The sequence below is a fragment of the Pseudoliparis swirei genome, chromosome 22 (assembly GCF_029220125.1).
Source record: "Pseudoliparis swirei isolate HS2019 ecotype Mariana Trench chromosome 22, NWPU_hadal_v1, whole genome shotgun sequence".
Classification (NCBI taxonomy): Eukaryota; Metazoa; Chordata; class Actinopteri; order Perciformes; family Liparidae; genus Pseudoliparis; species Pseudoliparis swirei.
This window is the reverse complement of record NC_079409.1, coordinates 4200640-4226556: the sequence shown is the minus strand read 5'-3', so window position 1 is coordinate 4226556 and position 25917 is coordinate 4200640. Positions and strand designations below refer to the sequence as shown.

At 47.2% G+C, this 25917-nt stretch overlaps 1 protein-coding gene across 4 annotated transcripts in view; it reads right to left on the bottom strand.

Moving 5' to 3' along the window:
- Positions 1–22986, bottom strand: part of vwde (von Willebrand factor D and EGF domains) — a 31369-nt gene extending 8383 nt beyond the window's left edge. For all 4 annotated transcript variants that reach the window (XR_008835399.1, XM_056443829.1, XM_056443830.1 and 1 more), the window contains exons 1-17: positions 22714–22986; positions 20559–20749; positions 17497–17728; positions 16722–16796; positions 15040–15269; positions 14485–14574; positions 14276–14408; positions 13983–14197; positions 13589–13662; positions 13138–13411; positions 12015–12211; positions 10824–11647; positions 10424–10560; positions 3136–3300; positions 2921–3025; positions 2289–2403; positions 711–967 (exon numbers count right to left, since the gene is read on the bottom strand). Coding sequence is in view for 3 of the 4 variants with exons in the window: in XM_056443829.1 (XP_056299804.1) it covers positions 711–967; positions 2289–2403; positions 2921–3025; positions 3136–3300; positions 10424–10560; positions 10824–11647; positions 12015–12211; positions 13138–13411; positions 13589–13662; positions 13983–14197; positions 14276–14408; positions 14485–14574; positions 15040–15269; positions 16722–16796; positions 17497–17728; positions 20559–20749; positions 22714–22789 (3390 nt within the window). In the remaining variant the exon portion in view is untranslated. The remainder of the gene's footprint in view (positions 1–710; positions 968–2288; positions 2404–2920; positions 3026–3135; positions 3301–10423; positions 10561–10823; positions 11648–12014; positions 12212–13137; positions 13412–13588; positions 13663–13982; positions 14198–14275; positions 14409–14484; positions 14575–15039; positions 15270–16721; positions 16797–17496; positions 17729–20558; positions 20750–22713) is intronic.
- Between the last annotated feature and the right edge of the window lie 2931 nt (positions 22987–25917).

Here is a 25917-nt window from a genome sequence, read left to right as displayed (position 1 = left end):
TGACAAGTGAATTTAATTGGTCATTTCATTTTACACAACTCGTTTAGTTAAAGTGGATCAGTGTGAGCAGAGAAGCTCACAGCAGTAGCGCCCTCTAGTGGGGGGAAGGAGCCAAGGCTCATGTATTGAGAGCCAGAGGCTGTGGCGGCCCCTCACCCTCTGAAATGACTCCCACTATACGCACTAACACGTTTATGTTTATTTGGAATGCCGTGAAATATCAACAGAAATATTTAAAAAGAGATATATTTTGTTATTCTGTGCATATATGATGAGAATAATCAATATTCTAACCTTATTTTCTCAGTTATTAAGAGGGGTAGGACCTTTGATGTGCCTACTCCTTTGCAAACATACAATATTTATTTATTTGGTGTATTTATAATTGACTGTCTATGTTTATTGTTCATTTTGATGGTGATTCTTGGGTACGTGAAATAAAAAATATATATTTAAAATAAGCATCCATTAAAAAAATATTTTTAAAATAGAATATGAGTTGAAGTAAATAAACAGAATTGTATATATTCTATATTTAAATCAGACCCTGATGGCACAGCGCTGTGTATTTAACCAAAAATGGCTATTTGGGGGGGTACTGAAGAAATATTTCACAGGGGGTACATCACTGCTAATAGGTTGAGAACCCCTGCTCTAGACTCCTTGAACTAACCCGACCTCACACACACACACTCAGAAGCAGCGTCTACCTGTATGGAGGCTTCGGTTTCCTCGTGACAGTCGTCCGTCACGGTGAACTTGAAAGTGGGCGTGTCCGTAGTTTCGGCTGAGGCCTTCCACGTCAGCAGGCCGGCCGGAGACAGAGCGGCACCCCGGGGGCCCGACACCAGGGTGAAGAGCAGCGCCGAGCCCTCGGGGTCCCGGGCCTGGAGCTGGTAGACCAGACTCTCTCCCCGGAAGGACCGGAGGCCGAGCGGCAACGGCTGGAGCTCCGGAGGCTCGTTCTCTGGTGTGAGGCACGGCGGAGGAGGGCAGTCAGTGAGAGACGACAACAACAACAACAACAACCAACGAGTGAGTCACGAAGAGGTGAGTGACAGACGGTGTGAGAGGTTCTGCTTTTATCGGGGCTCGGCAGTTATCTTCTGAGTGTAGCCGATCAATAACGTCTCTGTATCGGCTCTTATTGGCCAATAACTGACAAGGAAATGCAGAACAGTAAATGCAAATAAAAAGAGCAAAATACATATATTTTTAACTTAGTTTTAAATATTTAAAAAGGGAATTTAATGTTCATAACGCAGCCTTTCTTACACCACACGGTGCTTCATACAGAACTATTATTTGTTGTTATTTATCATGTTTATTGATTCTACTATTGGGGCCAGGGGACATTTATCCTTCAATTCACAGGGATCAGTCGAGAGTTTACTGGCGATGACATCATGGCTGAGAGGATATGACGAGCACATTGCATATTGTCCTCAACAACAACCCGATTATGGATTTCCTGCGATGTCGAGTGTTTATAATTTACGTTATTTGCCGTTTTCGGGCGTTATGCTTTCATTCGTTCATCTTGGTTGAAAACTTACTGATTTAAAGAAAGCAGGAAAAACGTTTCTTCATGTTTAACTTTCAGGGGCCTTAAAAAAAATCCAGTATAGATCGGACTCAACATTTGAATAAATGAGTGCATCATTCATTCGAGCGCATGCGTCAGTCAGAGCTGCATCGTATTACCTTTGCATTGAAAATGCAGAAGGTTATGTTTTGATCGCTGTGTATTTATGTATTTATTTGTATGCGTGTTACTCGCATAACTCAAAAAGTATTAAACCGAATCGCATGAAATTTGGTGGGATGATTGGTTATTATCCAGGAACCATTTGATTAGATTTAGGGATCGATCGGGTCAAAGGTCAAGGTCATGGAAAGGTCAAAATCTTCTTGAATCGCATGAAATTTGGTTGGATCATTGGTTATTATCCGGGGACCATTTGATTAGATTTAGGGATCGATCGGGTCAAAGGTCAAGGTCATGAAGAGGTCAAAATCTTCTTTTTACCATAGCGCGGTCAATTTTTATCCAATTGGCATGCAACTAATGCCAAAATGTTCATAATTCAATGCCCAATCTTGTGATAATGGAAGGTATGCGCTCTACCGAGTGCCCGTTCTAGTTGTTGACTGTTGTTGATGTCATTGTCTATTGTTGTACCACCCTCCATGACACATTCCTTGTATGTGAAAATATACATGGCAATAAAAAGGTTCCGATTCTGATTCTGATCTAAACGGCGACACGTTGAATTACGTTAACGTACTCTCGGCGACGGCCCACGCGTGTTTGGACGAGTCCGGGCGGCATGCGAGGCAAGGGCTGCTGGGGTGGGACTCGCCCTCGCTGTAGCACCGGACGTCGATGCTGCAGGTTTTCTCCTGGGGAAGCAGAAAGGACAACAAATAACGACAATTATGTTTCGGTGTTTATTTCTCTTTGAAACATAAAACTCTTCCTTGAGGGAAGTTTGAGGAAAACAAACCTCGCAGTTCCCTGACTAACATCAGGGGGCGTACCGTTATAAGTTACAGTTACGAGTTGTTTATTGTATAAAACACGGTCTTTCTCACAGAGCTGAACACATCTGTCTGATGATCGATTGAGAGAAAATCAGATGAAGCAAAAATAAAGAAAGAATAAATCTTGTTTTTCATTCTTGTATATTAAACATGTTTGAGGTGTTTTTTGAACCATGTTTTTATATTAATCTCCATTCTGTCTTTTGATTGTGCATATTTATTGTATTTTTTATTGTCAATAAACTGAAACTAAACACGTGATGCAGAGATTTGGGGGCCGAGAGGACGGAGACGTGACGGCGAGAGGACGGAGGAGAGCTGGAGCTCTTGGATCCTCGATGACATGAACACCACGGTGACGTGAAAGCCGTCTCACCCTCAGGGTGCACAGGACCTCGGCGCCGAGGATGCAGACCTGACAAGCTCCGTCGTACAGAGTCAGGATCTTGGCGTTGCTGAAGCTGTAGCCGTCATTGGAAACCTGCCGACAGCAGAAGATTACTGTGACTCACCGGATTTTTTTTAAGAAGGCTTAATGATGACAATCTATCTTTTCTTTTTACAGCGAAAGCGGTCGGAGACGCGACTAACTTTGATCTGCCAGCGAGCCAGTGGCCGGTTAGTCTCCGTCTCCAGGTCCGGGCCCGCAGGACCACGGCTGTCCACCAGGGGGAGCTGGCACTCCAGAGCCGTCACATCCAGAAAGACGGCCAGGACGAACTGGGGCTCGTCCAGGACCCAGAGCCCATCCTCAAACTGGGCAAGAGAGACGGAGGGAGAGAGGGGGAGGGGTGGGGAGAGATTTTTTTTTGATTTTTGAAAAACACTTTATTTACATTTTTTCCATCACAACGTTTCTCTACAAATAAAGTGTTTTAAAAATCAGGTTATTTAAAATAAAAGCAAACAAACAAAAACATTAAAAACATTAAAAAAGAAAACATGTTTTACCGAATAAAAAGTGGTGCAAACTCCAGCTCCTCCTCTACCACAGAACAAACAATATCTTTAAAACACCAGCGTTGTTTAAAAGCATCCAGGTCTCCAATGTGTTTGTAAAACCTGAACTCCAGCCAGAGTCTGGCTCTGATGTTACAGAGCCACACTGCCTTGGCCTCCTGCCCCTCTCTGTTTTCCACCGGGACTTCCTAGTTAAATAAATTGCCATTTTGCTTCACGGATAAAAATTTAGGAGCTGCCACTTTTCTTTTCTGTTTTTGTAGGCAGCTCCCATGATAAAACCTTCTCTGTAAAACCACATTAAAAGACTAAAACCACTGTTAAAAGAGCGAAGAAACTCAAAAGTCTCTTACACTCGTTAAAAACATGGTAAATAGTCTCCCGGAGGTCACAGAAGGGCACTGGCTCAGGACAGCGGGATTGATTACCGAAATAAAAGCGTTGGACGCGACAGCACCGTGTAAAATCCGCCACTGGAGGTCAGCGGTCCTTTTCTTTAGGGGAGGCTTGTATAGGACCCCCCACTGCAGGCCAGGGCCTCCATGCCCAAGTCTCTCTGACCACACAGTGGGCGGTCTGTTGCACAGTCTGGACCTGTTGATGCTCTTCACGAGGTTAAAATACAAAGTCTTCTTGTCTGCTTTGTTGAGTGTGCAGTTTTCTGGGTGGCTCGTTCTTAGCAGGGGGCCGGTGAGTCCCCCTAGCCCCGGGCTGAGGGAGATGTTTGGGAAGGGGTCTGCAGGGTCCGGCTCTGCTCTCCGCTGGCTGTAGTCGTTGAGGAGGCTCCTCTCCAACCCGGTCAGCCTCTGCCTCCACAGCTCCAGGAGCCTCCTCGCCACCCGGTCGGAATGCATCCCAGCAGGAGCCCAGGGCCGGGGGTCGCTCAGCGTCGGCCCCACTGCATCCACCAACTGCTGCAGGGAAAGGGTCTTTGTTCGCAGCAGCGCCCCCGTTAGTCCAGGGGTGACGCTGCTGCTAATGTCTAGTTTTGCCCGTGAATTAATGGTTCTCTCAACAACCAGAACAGAGAGTCAGACTGTGGGCACCTTTCGTGCTTAAAAGGGCCCACGACTTAAAAACACCCTGATAAAAAGGAGGCAGCCCACTTAGTTTTAAAATGCTGGAGTCTATTAAAACAGAGCAGTATCCAGCCCCAGGTTGTCAGCACGTCTGAGGATGCAGCTGGCCACGTCTCGCCACACTAAAACCCCGGACTCGTTAAAACTTCTGAACAAACTGTAATCTAAAAGTGGCCGTCCGGCTGGCCAGGTGGACGAGGCCCTGTCCCCTCCTCTCTGGCTAAAACAGCACCCCTGTGGCACCCAGTGTAGACCCTCCCAAAAGAAATCCACCATCTTCTTTTGTATGTTAGCTAAGAAGCCAGAGGAGGGTCTAACACGGTCAACCTGTGCCACAGTTGGGATGCAATAAGATTGTTTAAAACCAGTACTCTACCCTTAAAAGACATCTGGGGAGCAGCCACTTCCATTTGGAAAGTTTCCCTCTATCTTCTCTGTGACGCCTCCCAGTTCTTCTGGACCATGCTCGGTTTCCCAGGTATATTCCTAAATATTTAAAACCGTCCTTTTCCATATGAGCTTTTGTGGAAGAACCGAGGGCCACGCCACTCCCCACAGCGAGGGCTTCGCTTTTCTTCCAGTTCACCCTCGCTGATGATGCCGTGCTAAAATCATGTACTATTTGATTTAAAAGGTTTACATCATTTTGATTCTTGATAAAAACAACAACGTCGTCGGCATATGCCGATAAAATCATTCCTTTACTAAAACCAGGTAAAACCAAACCATGTAGGCTAGAGCGTATTTTAATGAGGAGGGGCTCGAGGGAGAGTGCGTAGAGCATCCCGGACAGAGCACAGCCCTGCCGGACCCCTCTACTCACTCTAAAAGGAGCACACAGCCTGCCGTTTATCTTCAGCACACTCTCAACATCACTGTACAACACCTTGATCTTAGCTATGAAGCCAGGGCTGAACCCAAACTTCCCCAGAACTTTCCAGAGGAAGCCGTGTTCAACGCGGTCAAAAGCCTTTTCCTGATCTAGAGAAATCAGACCAGTATCCATACCCAACGAGCTGGAGACCTCCAAAACGTCCCGAATGAGGTGGACGTTGTCCACCATGGACCTGCCGGGCACACAGTAGGTCTGGTCCCGATGGAGGACCTGCTCCATAGCTCCCCTCAGCCTGGAGGCGAGGACCCTGGACAGAAGCTTGTAATCCACACACAGCAGAGACACAGGGCGCCAGTTACCGATGTCCTGCGGGTTTCCTTTTTTTGGCAGCAGGGTTAGCACTGCCCTCCGGCAGGACATCGGCATGGAACCAGAGGCCAGACTCTCGTTGAAGACGTCTAGGATGTCCCTTCCGAGGACATCCCAGTATTTCTTGTAGAATTCAGCGGGAGGCCGTCGATTCGGGCGCGCCTCCTGCATTCCTGCAGGGCAGCTTTCAGCTCTTGGGGGGTTATGGGTCTGTCGAGCTCCTCATTAGTCTCCTCGGAGACCTGAGGCAGCTCCCCACAGAGCCCCTCCGCCGACTCTTCCTCCTCCCTATACTCAGTGGCATAAAGGGAGGAGTAAAACCCCACCGCTCGCTTCCGGATCTGGCTTGGCTCCACAACCGACTGCCCTGCGTCCGTCAGCAGTGAGTGGATCACTCGCCCCTGCCCACTCCTCTTCTCCAGGCCGAAGAAGAAGCTAGAGGGAGTGTCCATCTCCGCGATGGTCTGGAATCGGGACCTGACCAGTGCGCCTTGCACTTTTACTTCGAACAGGTCGGCGAGAGCCGCCTTTTTACTTTTGAGGACTTCAATATGTCCTCGATCTCCTGTGGACTCGCTTAAACTTTCTAGGTCCACTATCTCAGTCTCCAGGTCCTTCATAGATCTGGTGACGTCTCTAGTGACGTTGAAAGTGTGCTGCTGACAAAGGAGCTTAATTTCTACCTTACCACGGTCCCACCACTGCCTAAGATTATTAAAATCACTCTTCCTCAGCCTAAAAATGCCCCAAAATAAAACAACACCTCTCTAAAATTCCTATCGAAAGTTAAAACTGTATTAAAATGCCAATATGCGCTCCTAGGTAAAAAATTCCTAATAAAAACATGACATAAAACCAAAGAGTGATCAGTAAAACCAGTACTGCTGCACATTTTAAAAATATTAAAATGGTGCTTAAAAACATAAATACGGTCTAACCTGGCTGAGGAGATCCTTCCCTCCCTAACGTGGGACCATGTGTACTGTCGGCAGTCCGGATGCATCCTTCTCCACACGTCCACCAGGCCATGAGAATGGACCAGCCTCCTCAGCACCTGCTGTGAAGCTGGATGTGGCTCTGTGTGGTTTCTGTCATTAAAATCATCCTCTGTGCAGTTAAAATCCCCCAAGAATAAAAATCCACCGAGACACAGTCATTTAAAACATCATTAACTTTGGATACATACAGCTGCCTCTCTGTCTCAGTTGTTGGAGCATAGATATTTATAAAACCACGTTAAAAGGTCGAACCGTGCTTTCACAAAGAACAGCCTCCCCTCCACGATGTGTTTGACCTCCAGTGACCGAGGGCTGAAGGCCCTGGAGAAGAGGAAGCCCACTCCTCCGCTGAGGTTGGTGTTGTGGCTCAGGAGGACTTCCCCCCCCCACTCCCTCCTCCAGTCCGCCTCGTTGGTGCTGTCGCTGTGCGTCTCTTGTAAGAAGAGAACATCGTTGGCCTTCATCTTGTTAAATTCATAAATTGATGTTCTCTTCTTACTGTCCTCGCTCCATTTACGTTTAAAACTCCGACTCTGAATGTGTTCATTAAAAGAAAAGAGTTTAAAAAACAAATAAAACTTAAAACCAACAAATCAAATAAAACACACATTGGAGCTCTCCACCTCCCCCTGCTGGATGCACTCCTTTACTTTGGGCAAAAACTTTTTGATCCTAAAAACCTCTTGTTTGTCTAATTTTTTTCCCCTCATGTGGAAATGGCACGAGTGTACAAAGGCCACGAGGTCAGGGAAGTGATCCCTGACCTCTACTTATCTTTTCCCCTTTGTTTTTTGCAGAAACAGCCTGATCTCATCATCTGTGTACAGCTTTTGCGTCTGACTATTTGTTAAAAACAGAGGAGAGTCGCTGTCCTCTGACCCCTCCTCGTCACTACTGTCCTCCACCGGCCCCGCCCCCTGACTCCTCCTCCTCACTTCCACCCTGCTGGCCTTGGCCTCGCTGCCAGCGCCTGGCCACTCTTCTTTCTCTTTGAGGCTCCTTTCTGCCCCCCTGCTTCCTCCTCGTCCATCTCCACCTGCTCCGCCCCCTCCTCCCCTGCACCGTCCTCCTCCACCTCTTCGCCTCCCCCCACCTGTCCTACCCCCTCAATGGGCTTCTCGCCACCCCTGTCCTCGTCTTTTTTTTCCTTTTCCTCCTCTTTCTCACTTTCCTCATTATTCTCCACCCCACTCCCCACTTCCACCTCTAAGCCCGTGCCACCATCACCACCATCACCAATATTATTATTTTTTTTTCTTCATTTTTTTTTCTTTTTCCCCCCCTTCTTTTTCTTGTTTTCTTTCCTCCTCCCCACTTCCCACCTCACCCCCAGCCTCTACCCCACTGCTCTTGGCAGATCCCCCCACCTCCCCTCCATTTTTTTGGTCCGCTTTTCCTTCTTTTCCTTTCCTCTCACCGCTCCCGACTCCACCCACAGCCTGCCTTTCACTGCCCTGTCCAGCATCCCCACCCTCATCCCCACCCTCACCACCCTTGCCCGCATCACCCCCATCACTCACTCCCTCATTCATACCCACCACATGTGTGTCGGGTGCAGCAGCAGTGACGCCGCTCGCCGCGCTCTCCGTTGGAATCGGCGGCGCCGCCGCCGCAGCGCCGCCGCCCCGGCGGCGCCTCCTCTCAGAGACGCCGCCGCCGCGAGCCCCGCAGCCGCGGCAGCGGCAGCCGCCTCACCTGCTGTTCCCCACGCTGGTGTAGCGCGTCGTGACGCGCCGGACGGACCCGAGCCGCCCGGACCAGCTGGCGCAGGGTCGCCTCGCTTCGAGCAGACCCTCGCGGTGTGCCCCTCCTCCCCGCAATGAAAGCACTTCATCGCCGATGAAGACGCGTAGACGTTATAATTAACATCATCTACTCTGACGCTGAAGCGCAGGTTTAACTCCGCGCTCCGGTCGTTGAGTATCATATAAACCGATCTACGGTAACTCATGATATGCTTCATCGAGCTCTCCTTGAACCCCGATGAGATCTCTCTCATCGGGAGACCAGCTTTCCGTGCGGAGAGCTCTCTGCTGAGAAACTCATCGGAGATGAGCGGAGGGACGTTTGACACGAGGACTCTGGTGGACGGCTGGTCCAGCGGAAACACCTGTACAAACAAATCTCCCACCGAGACCCTCCTCTACCACGCGGCTCACCTTCGCCACCTGATCCAGGAAGATCACGACCGAGCCGTTCATCTTGGCGGCGGACTTCACGCTGCTGAACCCGACTTTCTTCCCGACTGCCCGAGCCAATTCCTCCACGCTGCACGAGGAGTCACCGGCAATCTTCATACCGTGTCTCCTCGTGAGCAGCGGGGAATCGGGCAAACATTTCCGCCTCGCCCGAGCCCGGTGAGGCACCGGCAGCGGGAAGACACCCAGAGAAAAACCCAACTAATCACCAAACAATTTAAACTACTGTGAAACCCAACTAATAAACCACATAAACTAAATACACACAACTATGAAAGAACAGAAAAGAGAGAAACACACAGACAACGCTCCGCAGCTCCCAAACACACACCCTGTCGCTCTGACGCTCAGCGTAAACTGAGAGAGAGAGAGACAGAGAGAGAGAGAGAGGGTGAAGGGAGAGAGGGAGAGTAAGGAGAGGAGGAGAGAGAGATAGAGAGAGACAGGGAGAGAGAGAGAGGGTGAAGGGAGAGAGGGAGAGGAGGAGAGAGGGAGCGGGCGAGAGGGTGAAGTGAGAGAGAGAGAGAGAGAGTGCGAGAGAGAGAGAGAGAAGGAGGAGAGAGAGAGGAGGAGAGAGAGAGAGAGAGATAGAGAGAGGGAGAAAGAGCGAGACAGGAGAGAGAGAGAGAGGAGGGATGGAGAGACAGGAGAGAGAGAGAGTAAGGAGAGGAGGAGAGGAGGCGAGAGGGTGAAGTGAGAGAGAGAGAGAGTGCGAGAGAGAGAGGGAGAGTAGGAGAGAAAGAGAAGGAGGGAGAGAGAGAGAGAGAGTAGGAGAGAGAGAGACAGGGAGAGAGAGAGAGAGGGAGGGATGGAGAGACAGGGAGAGAGAGAGAGTAAGGAGAGGAGGAGAGAGGGAGCGGGCGAGAGGGTGAAGTGAGAGAGAGAGAGTAAGGAGAGAGGGAGAGGGAGGGACGGAGAGACAGGGAGAGCGAGAGAGAGGGTGAAGGGAGAGAGGGAGCGGGCGAGAGGGTGAAGTGAGAGAGAGAGAGAGAGTGCGAGAGAGAGAGGGAGAGTAGGAGAGAAAGAGAAGGAGGGAGAGAGAGAGAGTAGGAGAGAGATAGAGGGAGGGAGAGAGAGAGACAGGGAGAGAGAGAGAGTAAGGAGAGGAGGAGAGAGGGAGCGGGCGAGAGGGTGAAGTGCGAGAGAGAGAAGGAGAGTAGGAGAGAGATAGAGAGAGAGGGAGGGAGAGAGAGACAGGGAGAGAGAGGGAGGGATGGAGAGGAGAGAGGGAGCGGGCGAGAGGGTGAAGTGAGAGAGAGAGAGAGAGAGAACAGATTTCCTCGTTCCAGCCCCTAGTTTGTTGTGTGTTGAAGAAGATGAATGAACGGACCAGTTCTGGGTGAGACCTGCATGAACTCTCCCTCTCCCTCCCTCTCCCTCTCTCCCTCCCTCCCTCCCTCCCTCTCCCTCTCCTGAATAGAGGAGCAGAACCTAACGTACCTTTTCTTTCACAAACTCACACTTGAGCTCGTAGGAGTCCTGGAAGCCTCGCCCGTGGACCTGGAGGGCGGGGCAGCCTCCCCGTCGTACGTCACACAGACCCTCCTCCCCCAGCTGCGTGATCTCTGGGGTCTGGTCTTCACAAAGTCGACAACAACAACAACAAAAGAGCATTCGACTGTTAAGACCTGAGGATTTATTGTGACTCCTCCCCATCTTCATAAAGGTCCGGTGACACGGCGGATGTGTGTGAGTGACTGCTTGACGTGTGTGCGACAGCACCGAGGAACCTCAAAGGCCCTCGCGTTGCGTTTCAATGACATTACAAGTGTGTGTGTGTGTGTGTGTATAAGTGTGTGTGTGTGTGTGTGTGTGTGTGTGTGTTTATGAGGTGCGTTACCAGAAAGCACGCTGCAGTCATACGACCCAAATCCTGGGAAGCAGACGCAGCCCCACTGGGAGCACTGGCCGTTCCCGTTGCACAGGCCGGGACACTTGAGGACCGCCAGCACATCCTGGTCCTCCTCGTGACTCCGCCTCTCCTCCGTGAGCCTCCTCTCGCACTCGTTCTCCAGCAGCGGCACGGCGGCGCTCAGCCACGCCGGCTCGTCCTTCAGCTGCAGGTCGGCGACGCACATGGCCGCCGCGCCGCCGACCGTCGACTCCCCCAGCAGGCGCCCGCAGCCCAGCGCCGTGCCGGAGCGCGCCACGGCCCGCCGGCACCGGGCCTCGGCCTGCCGCTCCGTCAGGCCGGAAGGCGTGGGCCACTTGGGGGAGGAGTCCGGCGGACCCGTGGCTTCGTGGTCCGCCGGGAAAAAGTAGGCGAAGCCCTCCGGATCCGACCGGCCGAGGCTTCGGCGCGGGGCGTTCGACGTGAAGCGGTGGTTCCGACGCTGGCTGCGGGTCGAGGCGGAAGCTCCGCCCCCCCCTCGACCCGAGGCGCCGTGACTGGAGCGCCCCGGAGGAGGCGGCGGCGGCGGCTGACCGACGCCTCCCTCGCCGGTGAGCAGCTCCACCGAGCCGATGTACTCCGCCGTGACGTCCAGGTAGGGGATGGCGCTGGGGAGGTGCACGTTGCCATGATGGGAGCAGGCGGAGGAGGAGGAGGAGGAGGAGGAGTCGGGTTGAGGGCGGGGCCCGGCCTGACAGTTGCAGTACTTGCGGGGGCTCGGCGTGCTCAGGTGGGATGGCATGGTGTCAAACAGGCTGCTGCCTGGAGGGAGCCTGACAGAGGAGGAGGAGGAGGAGGAGGAGGAGGAGGAGGAGGAGTCAGTGGGAAGGAACCAGGGTGTGTGCTACAGTAGTTGGTATTGACATCGTGAACCTTTAAGAACAAAGAGCCTACAAGAGTGACCCATGTCTCTCCATCACGTTGTTCTTTTAAAACATTTTTTTTGAATGTTTTATTTAATAAGGGACAGTGCACATTGATAAAAACATTGCAGTAAATGTGCCAGTTAGCCAAGAGGCTATTTTTCATCTGTAGTCCCAATGTTGCTGATGTTAAGAACAAAACCAATGGTTCTGAACCAATGGGATGCTGTTGTTCTGACATGTGACGGCCCACAGCGCCAACGGTTTCCCCACTGACCTCCATTCGGAGATGAAAGCGTGCGGCTGCTCCAGTGTGGCGCCCCCCGCTGAGTGGAAGTCGTTGTGCGGCTGGCCGTCGAAGGTCCCGCAGAGGCCCTCGGTGCGGCCCCGGTCCGAACCGGGAGCCCTCAGCGTCAGACTCATCCCCCAGTCGGACACGTCGGCGCGGACGAACGCGCCCGACGAGAAGGTCATCTGCCGGCAGCCAGAGACGATGACGCGGAGAGCGAGAGCACGGCGAGCAGCCGGCGGCGTTTAAACGTCACGTTGAGGGCGAGGAGGTCTTTTGGGCGACACCCTTTTTCCCCAATTATGGGCAGGTTTGTTCAATCATCAACCAACCACGGCTCCTGGTGTCTTTTTGTGAGAATGGAGTTGGAAGTGCTGACTAAGTTATATATGTTTTATAGTGTGTGATGTATGAAAAACAAACCTTGCTCTCATAATCCATTGAATTATTATAGTTTTTCCACCTAAATGTGGAATTTGGTTTATTTTTGTATGTGTTAATAAAAAAAAAAGCTGAATAAAGTGTGATTAAAACGGTATAAACTATTTCTTGAATGGTTTTATTATTCTTTTCTATTTGTTTTCATTCAAAAAAAATTAGAAAAATAAAAAAATTACCTTGCTCTCATAATCTACTGAATTATTATATTTTTTCCACCTAAACATGGAATTTCTTTTATTTTTGTATGTGTTTGTAAAAAAAAATTTTAATTAACTAATTTTTTTTTCTTTTTCTATTTTATTAAAGTTTTTCTTTTTGTCATTTAAAAAACAAAATTGATAAATGAAAAGTAAAATAAATAAAGCTTGCTCTCATAATCTATTGAATTATTATAGTTTAGTGCACCTAGACGTGGACACTTTTGTTTTTTTGTATGTGTTGGTAAAAAACAAAAAGCTGAATAAAGTTTTATTAAAATCGAATTAACTATAGTTTTTCTTTTTGTCATTTAAAAAAAATAGATAAATAAAAAGTAAAATAAATAAATAAATAAAACCTAAAAAAAACATGCTGAATAAAATGTAATTAACAGAATGAAACATTGGTGTTGTTTGCTCTACAGAATGTAACGTACTGCTGCATGTGCATTATGATGAAGAGCAGGCCTCACCGTGACCTTGCGACCCTGGTAGGACTCGGTGATGCGGATGCCGCTGCGGCTCAGGTCCCCGTTCCTCACGGACAGGTGAGGTTTGGCCTCGCCCATCTCCCCGTTGCACATGTCGAAGGCGATGACGTCGCCGCCGTCCCTCGCCGCGAAGCCGCACGCGCACGAGGCGGCGTGGACCACGCTGCCGCACTCCCACTGGCGCACGTGGACCTCGAACGGCCTGGCGGTGCTCTTGTAGAGGACAAAGGTGCCCACTTGGTAGTTGTCGTAGTGCCTGTTCACAAACAAAGAAACACATTCACAGGGTTGTTTGCCCTCCGGCTCTTTTTTATAGACCATTAGACAAAATGACATGACATAAAAAACATCATTCACGATGGGCAATTTAAAATGACCACACATAAATAAAATATGTGCATTATCTGTTGCATATATTGTACTGAATAAGTACCTGCCATCAAATGTGATGATGTGAGGATCAGTGAAGGAGTAGCAGTAGGCGGAGGGGACATCCGTCACCGTTATCTGAAACGACAGATTCATTCCTATTTAAATATGTAGTGGACAAACTTCGGGTTATTCCTGGAATGCAATCACGTGTCCCGAGTATTTTACTACAAAGTGAGGAAACTACAAAACTACAAAAATGGCGGACACGGTGCCAAAATTATCCAAACATCGTCAGACGTAGTGCTGAGCGGAAAAAAGCTCGTTTAAAACGAGTGAACCTATACAAAAACAAAAATGTCAGACATCAACATAACAAAAAAATTGGAAAACAAAATTATTACAAAGTAGTAAAAAAGAGGGTTAAATAGGAATAATAAATAACTCAATCCCTCTACCTCCACTGGTTCTGGCGAGTATCCGCTCCAGAGAGAGTTCTGCGTGACGATGGGTTTCACGGCGATCCGGGTGGTCCTGTCGCCGTCGTTCACAAAGTCGGTGACGGCGCTGAAGTGGATCAGAGCTCGGCCGCAAACCCCGTCCCGACAGGGCCCCCGGGTCAGATCCACCACGCAGGAGGACAGAGACAGGTCCGCCCCCAACACGTCCTCGTCTGTGACGCAACCGGGAGAGAGCGGCACTGTGGGAACAGGTGGGAACCGGCCGTGATGACGAAGGGGCGGGGCCTCACCTGCACTGCTGGTGCTGAGCTGCAGGGTCAGAGCGCACGGCGGCTCCTCCGGACACGGCACGGGGACGCTGCTCTCCACCAGCAGCTCGTAGGGCCGCCCGTCCTCGGACACGGCGCGCTTCTCTGGTCTCAGCTGCACGGAGGAGATGATCGTGACGAGGCGCCACGCATGGAGATGCGTTATCGGACTTGTGGTTGCCGTGACGTACCGTGATGCCAGCAAAGAACTCCGGACTTTGCACTGAAGCACCGTGAACGTTGGGCGAGTCCAACAGGAAACTGGAGCTGGAGCAGTAGATCTGAGAGAGGGAGAGAGATCGGTTGGACTTCTTCTAATTTTTAAAGAAAAGTACAAATCTAAATAGTTTTGCCGACAGAGAGAGAGAGAGAGAGAGAGAAAAGAAGGAACCACACAGCAAATGAGGGGAAACAATCCTGGATGTCTAAAAGGTTTAAGACTTAACTTAAGGGCAGTAAATCAAAACGATAAAAATACTAATTTAAATTAGACATCAGTCAATTAGAGACAAAAGCAAAATAAATATATACAGCATCGGGTCAAAGGTCAAGGTCAAGAAAAGGTCAAAATCTTCTTTTTACCACAGCACGGTCAATTTTTATCCAATTGGCATGAAACTAATGCCAAAATGTTCATAATTCAATGCCCAATCTTGTGATATGCGAAGGTATGCGCTCTACGGAGTGCCCGTTCTAGTTTTCGAAGTAGAACTGATTCTTGAAATGGACTGGACTCTGCATCCCACCTTGTCCCCCAGGCGGAGGTTGAAGCCGTCCAGTTCGATGTAGGCGGAGGTCTGGATGGTGGTCTCCCGTTTGAGCTCCTCCTTCCTGCCCTCCGGAGAGAGGCGGGACCAGGCCACCACGTAGCCCACAGAGCTGTTGGAGACGCTCCCGAAGCTGCACCTCAGGGAGACAGAGTGTCCCGCCACCTCCGGGACGATCACCGGTGCAGACGGAGCGGGCGGCTGCGCAGCTGACGGGAGAGAAGCGGCGAGTGGCGAGATTAGTGGAGTCTGACGCGTGTTTTAGACGTGATGACATGTGCGCAAGTCATTCTCTGCATGTTGCTGGTAATACAGAGGAGCAAAGGGAAGCCAATACAGAAGTTTTTTTTGCCAATTTAAGGGGACCTATTGGCAGAAACGGAATGTATTTTCTTTAATGTGTCAACGGGGTACCTTCACAGTGGTTTCAAGGATGTGAAGCAAGCACCCAACATTGGTGGAGAAGGAGGGCGCGTTGTGTTCCTGCGTCGTAGTCGTAGTTCTTCTTCCGCCAGCAAGCGGCTCGAAGCGGTGCTGCCCCTGCAACCTCCGTGCTAAATGCCATAAATGTAACCTGCCGGCCTTTAAGAAATCAGGGTCCTGAGCTGTAAAATGATGTCACCATTCTCCTTGTACTTTTGATCTACAGCTGTTTTTCTGTGTGGGTCAGGCTCGGACTCTTACTTCCGATTAATGGAAACCTTTGCGACTTCAGTTTGTGAAAGGCCCTTTCCGGTTCCAGGTCCATAAAGAGCTCGACTGGCAACAGATCTGTGACCTCAAGCCCAGTCAGCTTCTGTAACAGTCTAGCTCCACACCTTCCTTTTTTATTAGTTGTTTTCATCCTGTCTCTAACTATCACGTCATTCCAGATCCTGCTTCCCATCTCGTCAGTCCAGCTCCCTTCACCTGCCTCTGATCACCTCGTTAGTCCCTCATTACCTTCACCTGGTCTTCACGCCCGTCTCACCTGTTGCCCATTCCCTCGTTAGTCCCCGTCTACTTAAGTTCCCTCACTTGTCCTCTGCCAGATTGTCTTCTGTTCTTCTTGACCAAGACCTCCAGCGTTAGAAAGTGTATTTATCTGTTCCCGTCTGTTTTGTACCTGCCGGTACTTGGAGTAAAGTTAATTATTTTCCAGTTCTGTCTCCTGAGTCGTGCATTTGGGTCCACCCTAATACTCCCGTGACAGCTTCACATGTCTAGAGCACATTCTTCCCAAAAGAGAGGAGGCTGTTACAGAAACATATTCATGCCCGTGGTATGTGAGATGTCCAATTATCACACTTTGGTTTACTTTGTCTATTTAGTGTATTTTTGGCCTCACTGGACATTAAGTCAAATTAACGCTCCAAACCAGGTGACGTACTGTAAGCTAAAAGTTGAACAGGACCATTTCTTTATTTTTGTTTACTGCTAATATTAAATTAACAACCAGAAACACATAATTTACGAACATCTGGCTGAAAACTGGAGCCGTTTTCCATTCCAGGTGGATTAAATGAGAGAAAATGCTCGGCTCATTAAGGGGAGCGGCGAGGGGGCCGGCGGCGCATTCCTGACCGCGTGTCAACTCCCCTGACCTCACGGTTGCGGCGGCGTTTTGACCCTAATGCGAGGAGACAAGCGCCAGCCGCAAAACACACGGCGGGGTTCCTCACTTGCACACGTCCCGCCGGCGGTCACCGCGTCGGGGCCGCAGCTCGGCGACGCCGTGGGAGGAGTGTCCGACATCTCTGTGAAGACAGACGGGATTATTATGAATCACCATTCGGTCACAGAATAGATGTTATTACACGGCACAGAGACAAACCCTGAAGGCACCGCGAGGGATTTTCACTTCATGCACTTCCTTCAGGAACATTTCTGTCTTTTCACAAATGCCCATGAGGATGAAGAAGAGGATGAGGCCGGATTCAAATCGTTACTGCTGAGAGGTTTAGTTCCAGGGGGGAATACAAGGTGTGAAATCGGTGCTCCCGGTGTCGACGAGCATCCGAGATCGGAGAGGAAAGTCTCCGATTCATCACTCTGTTGCAGTCCTGCTCTAAAGATTGACTTTTGTACCGCGGTATGTTCTCAGGAGAGTAATACGTCCTCGTGTCTACATATATATATATATATATATATATATACACACATATAATATATATATACAAATAATATATATATATAATATATATATATAAATACATAAATAAATATATAAATATAAATAAATATATATATAAATATAAATATGTTATAGAATATTCATGCACTAACTGATAGACTAACTGTGGCCTTTATGCTGTCAGTAGAAAACGGTTGACAGCACGTCGTTTAGAAAACATTTTCAAACACAAGTGCATCTGACCTTCAGCTGCCTCTCTTTTCTTCCTCTCCATTTGTACAATGAGTATTATTTCAAATAAGGATCTCTCCGTTGTGCCTTACCCTGAGCGCAGTACCCCATGCATCCCTGCGTGGGCTGCAGCAGGTACACATAGAAGTCTCCACAGCTGCGTACGGTGACCGGGAGGCGGAACATGCAGCAGTCGGTGCTGGTGCCCGGGAGGAGCTGCCAGGCGGCGCAGGCCGTCAGCGGCCGCACCTCCAGGGGCCCCGGCAGGGACTCCCCCTCCCCCAGGGACAGCCACACGGGAGCCTGGGTACCACAGTGGTTCACCTGGATGTTTAGATAGATAGATAGAGAGAGAGAGAGAGAGATAATTGTTTCTTTGCTGTACTGAGGTGAAATGGGATGTTTTTGAAATAATAAACAGAAACAGAAGTGGGTAGTATTTGCAGCTTTTCACGAAAGACGTCACCAACGTACACTACCGTTCAAAAGTTGGGGTCACTTAGAAATATACTTATTGGTCAAAGTAAAGCTCTGTTTTTATCAATGAAGATAATTAAATGAATCATAAATACTCTCTACATAGTTAATGTGTACATGACTATTCTCTGGTGTTTAATGAAGTCTCTACAGAGGTGTGTAGAGGCCCATCTCCAGTGTTCTAGTGGTACATTGTGGTATCGCCTTAGAAGACTAACGGAGGGGTATAAAACCCGTGCAAACCCTTTTTATGTGAGCGCAGCTGAAAACAGTTATGCTGGTGAGAGAAGCTATACAACTGGCCTTCCTTTGAGCCACAAGAAGAACATCAATATTTACAATAACAATCATTATATCTAACCTTGTCAATGTCTATATGACTATATGTTATCTTCATTTGATGAATAAAAGTGAGTTTTCATGGGAAACATCAAATTGTCTGTGTAACCCCCAACTTTTGAACGGTAGTGTAGATAATTAAATTTAGCCCATACAGCATAAAACAGAAAATAGTTCAATAACATTTATTTTCTGTCCCTTTTCGAAAATCTCTGATTTTAGAAAACCATCTTCTCGCTGATGGTCGTGTTCACGTAGAAAGGGTCTTCTGGAGGCATCAGCATCACGTTGAGACTGTTTCATAACCAGTTAAAAGTTCCTCACTGTAACTTTTAACACTGGTTGTCACAGCTTATTCCCCTCGGTTTGATAAATCCAGATATTCTATCCGCCATCATCAGAGAGCCATCGCCTTATTGCGCATCACATCCTCTCTTCCTTCCACCGCCCACTCCTGTGGATATCTTTCCCCCAGGGAGAGCAGCGAAGGCAGAGGGAGGCTGACACTTCAGATGGATCCTGCAGGCTCCGGCACAGCGTGACGCCCGCAGGAAATGAGGCCTGCTCTGCTCATGCACTCTCCCTTATAAATATGTACTCACACACACACACACACACACTGATGACTGTGTCCACAGGTTCATATGTGTTGTGTTTCGAAGCAGAGACGCGGGGTTCGGAAAGAGAGGCCACCTCGGAGCTTCTCCACATGAGCTCACAGATGGGGCGGCGAGGGAATTGAAAGAATGATGTTTGTGATTTTTTTTTAAAGAAGCTAAATCTAACATTTGTAATATATCAACACGTCCTCACCAGATCTGACAAAGAAAGTGAAAAAAAGTGACTGATGTGGTATACATTTAAAGGCGGGGTGGGTGGGTGGTCATGTGGATTTTACGACCTTCAAATAAGTCGATGAAGAAACACCGGGACACCTGAAGTGTGACTTGGCCGGCTTCAAAATTACGCTCATTGTTTTTGTGTTAAATCCTTTTATGTAATGTAAATACTGCAAAATAAATTCTCAAATCAGTCAGATGGAAAGAATCTCTCTCCAAAGCACCGGTGATAATATGGTTTGCAGGCTCACATCATAAAATATATCCCTTGTTTTTGTTTGAAAAATGAGCACATCCTAAATCAGGAAGTATGTGATGTCAGAGGGTGAACCTGGAGGTCAGAGGGTGAACCTGGAGGTCAGAGGATGACAGTTTGACATCCCAGACTAAATATCTTTAAGATAAAAACACGAGACATGAGAGTGTTCTTAATCTTCTCTTTTGAGTCTTGGCCAGAAAAGCAAATACGTGGATCTCCCAAATTGTCAAGCTACTCCATTAAGAAAGAGACTTTGAAGATTTACAATGGTCAAAATGTTTAAGATGCAGTACTAAAGGACCACATCAGTGTTTTACAAGCTGCTCAATGATTTGGAGAACTTTCTGTTCAATGTGCACATTTCTACAAAATGTCGACACTGCATTATATTATTGACAATAACAAACACATAATGTCTGCTCATTGTTTTTATAATATTCTGAAAAAAATGGAAACCAAAGGATGTCTGGGAGGATCAACTAAATACATCCAAGTGTATTTGATTTGCATTAAACAAACTAAAACACACAGAAAACGATCCTTCAAGGCAGTGGTTATCAAAAAGAGATGTTTTATATATATATGTAAAATCAGTATCAACTAAAATATTCTGTAAAAATAGTAGTTACTTAATAAATATTCAATTAAATGAATGTAAGTTCATCAACTTAATTTGATATATTCTATTCTAAATCAGACACTGATGGCCCATGACATATTTTTTCAAACCAAAAATACATTGTGCAGGTTAGGGGGTAAACATATTTCACACGGGGGGGTACAGGGTTCTTACACATGTTGACCAATGGATTTCCATGACTTTTCCATGACATTTCCATGACTTTTCACCAAATTTCCATGACCAAACTGAAATCTCGGTATAAACATGAAAAATTTCGACAATTTTGAGATTTGAGAGCGTACGCCGTTTTACATTTTGAGCGTCTTTCTTTAAAAAACATATTAATTATTTCAAACTCAGCGTAAATGAACACGTGATTATAACAAATTTCCATGACTTTTCCAAAACTTCTATGATTTAAGTTTTTTCCATGACTTTTCCAGGCCTGGAAATGACCATTTCAAAATTCCATGACTTTTCCAGGTTTTCCATGACCGTACGAACCCTGGGGGTACATCACTGAAAAAAGGTTGAGAACCACTGCTTTAAGGCATGTAAGCCTCAAAGGATGTTTACCATGTTGACCAAATATCCCCGACAGTTCGAACACTGCGTTACCTCCACACACTGGGTGGGCATGCTGGCCGGCTTGTCAAAGATCTGAAACTGGTACCAGCCGGCGGCGAGGGAGTGGTCGCAGATGAAGTCCTGCAGCGCCGACTGCTGCAGCCGGCTGGAGCTGAAGGTGGTGCTGCGGTTGGGCTCCCGGAGGACGGAGTGGCCGCCCGGCACGCACTCAGGAGGGAGCACTGCAAGTCCAGAGAGACAACATGGGACACCGATGATCCGACACACGGCGCGGCTCGCTGCGGGACGAACGGGCCGCCGTCCGGCCGGTCGGCTTTCAAGACAAACATTTCAAGTTGAATTTTAAAGCTTTGCAAACAGACTTTGAAATGCATGAGGGAGCCGGAGTTAGATTTTATCACGTAGGCTTTGAATACTTTTAACTTTGCTGTAACCGGTCAGTTTTTTTTCTCTGGAATAATATTTTTTTGTCAAAGGGAAATATGACTAGAGCTGCATTTAGGTTGCCTGAAAATGTCTTGTTGAGCATTCGGTTGAACTTAGCTTCAACCTCTAGAATCCCTTCTGGTTCAAAAAACCAAGATGGCCACGTCCAAAACATAAGATGCTATTAGGGCCAAAAATAACAATATAGAGATGGCCAAAAATCAAGATGGCTCCCTCTGAAACATAAGATGCTATTAGGGCCAAAAATAACTATATAGAGATGGCCAAAAACCAAGATGGCTCCCTCTGAAACATAAGATGCTATTAGGGCCAAAAATAACTATATAGAGATGGCCAAAAACCAAGATGGCTCCCTCTGAAACATAAGATGGTGACGAACAAAAGGCCAAAGCCGTTACCACCTCATGAAGACCCTCATCACGTGTGATGATGTTGCTCCACAGAAATACTCGTCATCTCGTGCCACGAGCCTCCTCAGTTTCTAAAATAAATCATGTTTTACATGACGGGAAAAACCCGGAGCAGGTCAGCCTGGGTCTCGATATTCAAACAGAAGTGGGCAGACCGGAGGGGCACTCAATGGTCATTAGTAAAAGACAGAGACCATTTTTAGGCTTTTCCAGAGCGGAAAGGCCGTCGAGTGAAAGTGAATTATTAATAATGGGGTTTCCCAGCAGGACGTGAACATGAAGGGAGGAAGTGCTTTCATCGGGGGAGGAGCGGTGGGGGACATCATTCCTCCGCAGTTTGAAGTCAAATATGAATTCAAAGCCGGTGGGAAACTATTTCTGTGCATCATTCCAAAGTGAATCCTCAGTTTGTTCGGGAAAAAATAAGTGTAAAATTGAACTTAATTAAAGAAATTCTCTTTACGTTAAAACCTCGCCGGAGTCCTAAAGGAAGTCCTGAAGCTGCCTCAAAGAAAGGAAAGGTCAAAGGTCAAAGGAGGACTCTTAAACAAGTGGGTGTTAAGTGCTCAGGGATCATTAAAGCGGTCAATGAAATAAAACCAGAACATCTTTCCAACGTATGACAAGGAGGACGTGAAGGGCCGTGAGCGTGTATCATATTGACAGAAATCACACGTGGAAATTAAATTTAAAAAATAAATAAAAGTTGTGCTGACATTGTGCTTTTATAGCACAAAGCACTATTAACCAGATATGAATTAATGTATGTTTCTGTCTTGTTGTGTTCAACGAATGTTGGAAAGAAATGGAAAAGTAAGTGATTTCACATCATGAGGCTCAAGTCCATGTGAAGTCGTCAAAGACAAGTTTAAAGTCATCGGTTTTATGACTCCAGATGAGGCTGAAAGAACGAAAACGGGACGGTTGTTAGGGGACGAAGCAAAGACACAGAATGTGGTAGTAATTTTGGTAATTTCGTCCGTAAAATCCTCGGTCGCCAGAGACTGAGTTGTCAGTTTTCTCAAACTCGACATCAGGAAAAGAACTCCGGTACGTCCAAAGAGAGAGAGAGCGAGAGAGGTTTAAGGTTTACAGTGTGTGAACACTGAAGCATAAAAGCATAACGATAAGACCACCAGATGACCCCCCCTCCTCCTGGAGGTATGTGGCCTTGGATGACAGCGACATGATGGATGGCGAGCTGTCAGCGGGACACAACACACAGAGGACTCGGAGCTCTCTGGTCCACACTGACTCAATATGACTATTCAAAACAACAAATACATTGTTTGTGTGTGTGTGTGTGTGTGTGTGTTGGGGGAGCGTACCTGTCTGAGCGTGCATCACGTGAGGGAGTAGAAACACAACGCACAGGAGAAGTTTCAGAACCGTCTCAAGTGTCATGGTCCTGCGGCGTCCGGCGCGCGAGCGACGAGCACCGCGCGCGCGTTCCGGGGCGCCGTGTGTACCGGCGAGCGGTCCTCTGCCTCTCTCCGTCGACCGGAGCGCAGCCGTGCTTTCTGTCCCCTACTTTTTTACCTTGATGCCGAGAAGAAGAAGAAAAAAGTTCCGAAGCGGGAGGAAAGTCCGGTGAGTAGAGAAGAGAGCGGCTGAACCGAGGCGCCGGACTGCAGCGACTGACCGCAGACTGCAGCGGCGGCGGCGGCTGTTAGGAGGGGCGTCGGTGGCGGAGCACCTTCTGCTGACCCACCGCCTCCAAGCATCCGCCTCGGAAAGATCAACATGTGGATTGTTGGTTTTTATCAGAAAATAGGGCTGGAAAAAAAAAGTATATACGTAATTGATGAATCGATCTGAAAATCTGAAACTACAAAAACATGACCACGTGTTCACAGACTTGTACACTTCATCCAGAGCTGTACTTCAGTACAGTATTTAAGTACTTTTGGGTATTTTACTTGTGTATTTCCATGTGTTGCTAGTCTAATAAAGGCCTACTTCTACTCCATTACATTTCTAATTGAAATGTGTTTCGAATAAAAAAATACATTAGTATTTAGTTACCAATTACTTTGTATATAGGATGTAATGCAGTACTATACAAATACGTATACATCACTAAAGATGGCTTCACATTGTTGAACAACATTTAAAAAGTATTACATTCTTACATGTAAAATACATTCTTACATGTATTTGTATGTAATGAAAACAGAATAATACAACTATACACTGCAGTAGGAGCCAGTCTGCATAATACTTTTCAATACTTTACTTCATACCTTTATTTGTAATGGACTACTTTTAGACTCCTACTTCAATGGTTATCAACACCGACTAATAAATGAATAAACTGATTGTTTCAGCTCTCCAGTTGTGATCCCTCTGGGTAATTTATTAGAATTTGGTGATATTGTTTGCTTTCATGCGGGTCACGTGACCAATTTGTGATATTCAAAATGTCCTGTGGAATCCTGGGAAAAATCCCATTTGACATTAAGTAAAAGCCTCATTTAGACATATACAGGATGTTCAGTTCAATAGACTAGTGAATACTGTATCACATGTTTTCTGTATCACCTTGAATCATTAGAGATTGGACATAACTTCATGAATCCAATGCCTCTTCTGGCCTCCAGCCTCTAAAGCCATCGACATGTTCTCTCGTCTCGAGGAGGACCGAGGGTCTAATCATGGAGGTGCACAGTTATATTTTACAAGTCAACATGTCAAACCGCTCTAACAGATGGCCCACGGGCTGCATGTTTCAGCTCTGGACCGGCCACATCGTCGGGTCCTTTCCCAACTGCTCGTTTCCGTTCTCACGCTTCAGATCTAAAGTTTCACTGGCAGGAGACGATGATTGAAACTGATCTCCTCCGACGAGGAAAGAAGAAACGCAGGAAGCGATGGCTCAATGTGTGTTGTGCAATAAAAATTTTTTGGGTTCAGGTTCATTCGGGGATGTTAGACGAAGAGGAGAAGAAGCAGGGAATGAAATATACTTTGGTTGGTTATGAGCTTGACGGGTAAATAAATAGCTTCACTTCTGCAGTACACGGTCAATTATCAAGAGGAATCCAGATTTCACAACGATATAGTATATATAATTAATAATTTCCATTCTTAATTCACCAACAGATTATTGTCTTGATTGCCGATGAGTTGGTTACCTTCGCATTGAAAATGCGGAAGGTAATGTTTTGATCGCCGTGTATTTATTTATTTATTTGTATGCGTGTTATTCGCGTAACAAAAAAAGTTGTAAACCGAATCGCATGAAATCTGGTGGGATGATTGGTTAGTATCCGGGGACCATTTGATTAGATGTTGGGATTGATCGGGTCAAAGGTCAAGGTCAAGGTCATGAAAAAGGTCAACATCTTATTGAATCGCATGAAATTTGGTGGGATGATTGATTATTATCCGGGGACCATTTGATAAGACTTTGAGATCGATCGGGTCAAAGGTCAAGGTCAAGGTCATGAAAAGGTCAACATCTTATTTTTACCATAGCACGGTCAATTTATATCCAATTGGCATGCAACTAATGCCAACATGTTCATAATTCAATGCCCAATCTTGTGATATGCGAAGGTATGCGCTCTACCGAGTGCCCGTTCTAGTTAAGTAATGAGAAATGCCCCGTCACAGTTGCACAGTGCTCAAGATGACGCCTTCAAATGTCTAGTTGGGTCCTTGACCGAAAGTTATATAAGAAAATAAAACAGAAAAAAAAGCGGGAAAGATGAGTTTTTCTGTTGATCGACTATCAGCTTTTTATTTCAGAGCTGTTTGAGCTGAGAAAATGAACTCTGATGTAGAAGTAAACACTCTACTGTAGTGTTGTTGTTGTTGTTGTTGTTGTTCTTCAGAAATAAAGTGGACCTTTTAGGTAAACTGAAGTTTCAATAAAGCAGGGTTCTTACATATTTTGACCAATGGATTTCCAGGACTTTTCCAGGACTTGAGACCAAATTTCCATGACCAAACTGAAATCTCGGTATAAACATGAAAACTGTAGAACATTTTGCGTATTGAGAGCTATCGCTGGCTTATATTTTGAGCGTCTTTCTTTAAAAAACATATTAATTATTTCAAACTCGGCGTGAATGAACATGTGATTTTAACAAATGTCCATTACTTTTCCAAAACTTTTATGATTTAAGTTTTTTCCATGACTTTTCCAGGCCTGGAAATGACCATTTTAAAATTCCATGACTTTTCCAGGTTTTCCATGACCGTACGAACCCTGTAAAGTCATTAAGACCACATTCTGTGATTAACGACGAATAAACCTTTGGGCCGTCACTTCCTCAGGTCGAGGGAGAACCAATGGGAAGCAGACAGCTGTGCAGGTCGTATACACGTCGTGGTACACACACACACACACACACACACACACACACACACACACACACACACACACACACACACACACACACGGGCCCGAGACGCTCGGCTGTTGGACTCCCAGGCGGAGGAGGGATGTGACCCATCCCTCGTAAATCTCCTGGACCATCAACCTGCTGGAGAGCCTGGAATAGCCATCAGGTGACACGCCTCCTCTT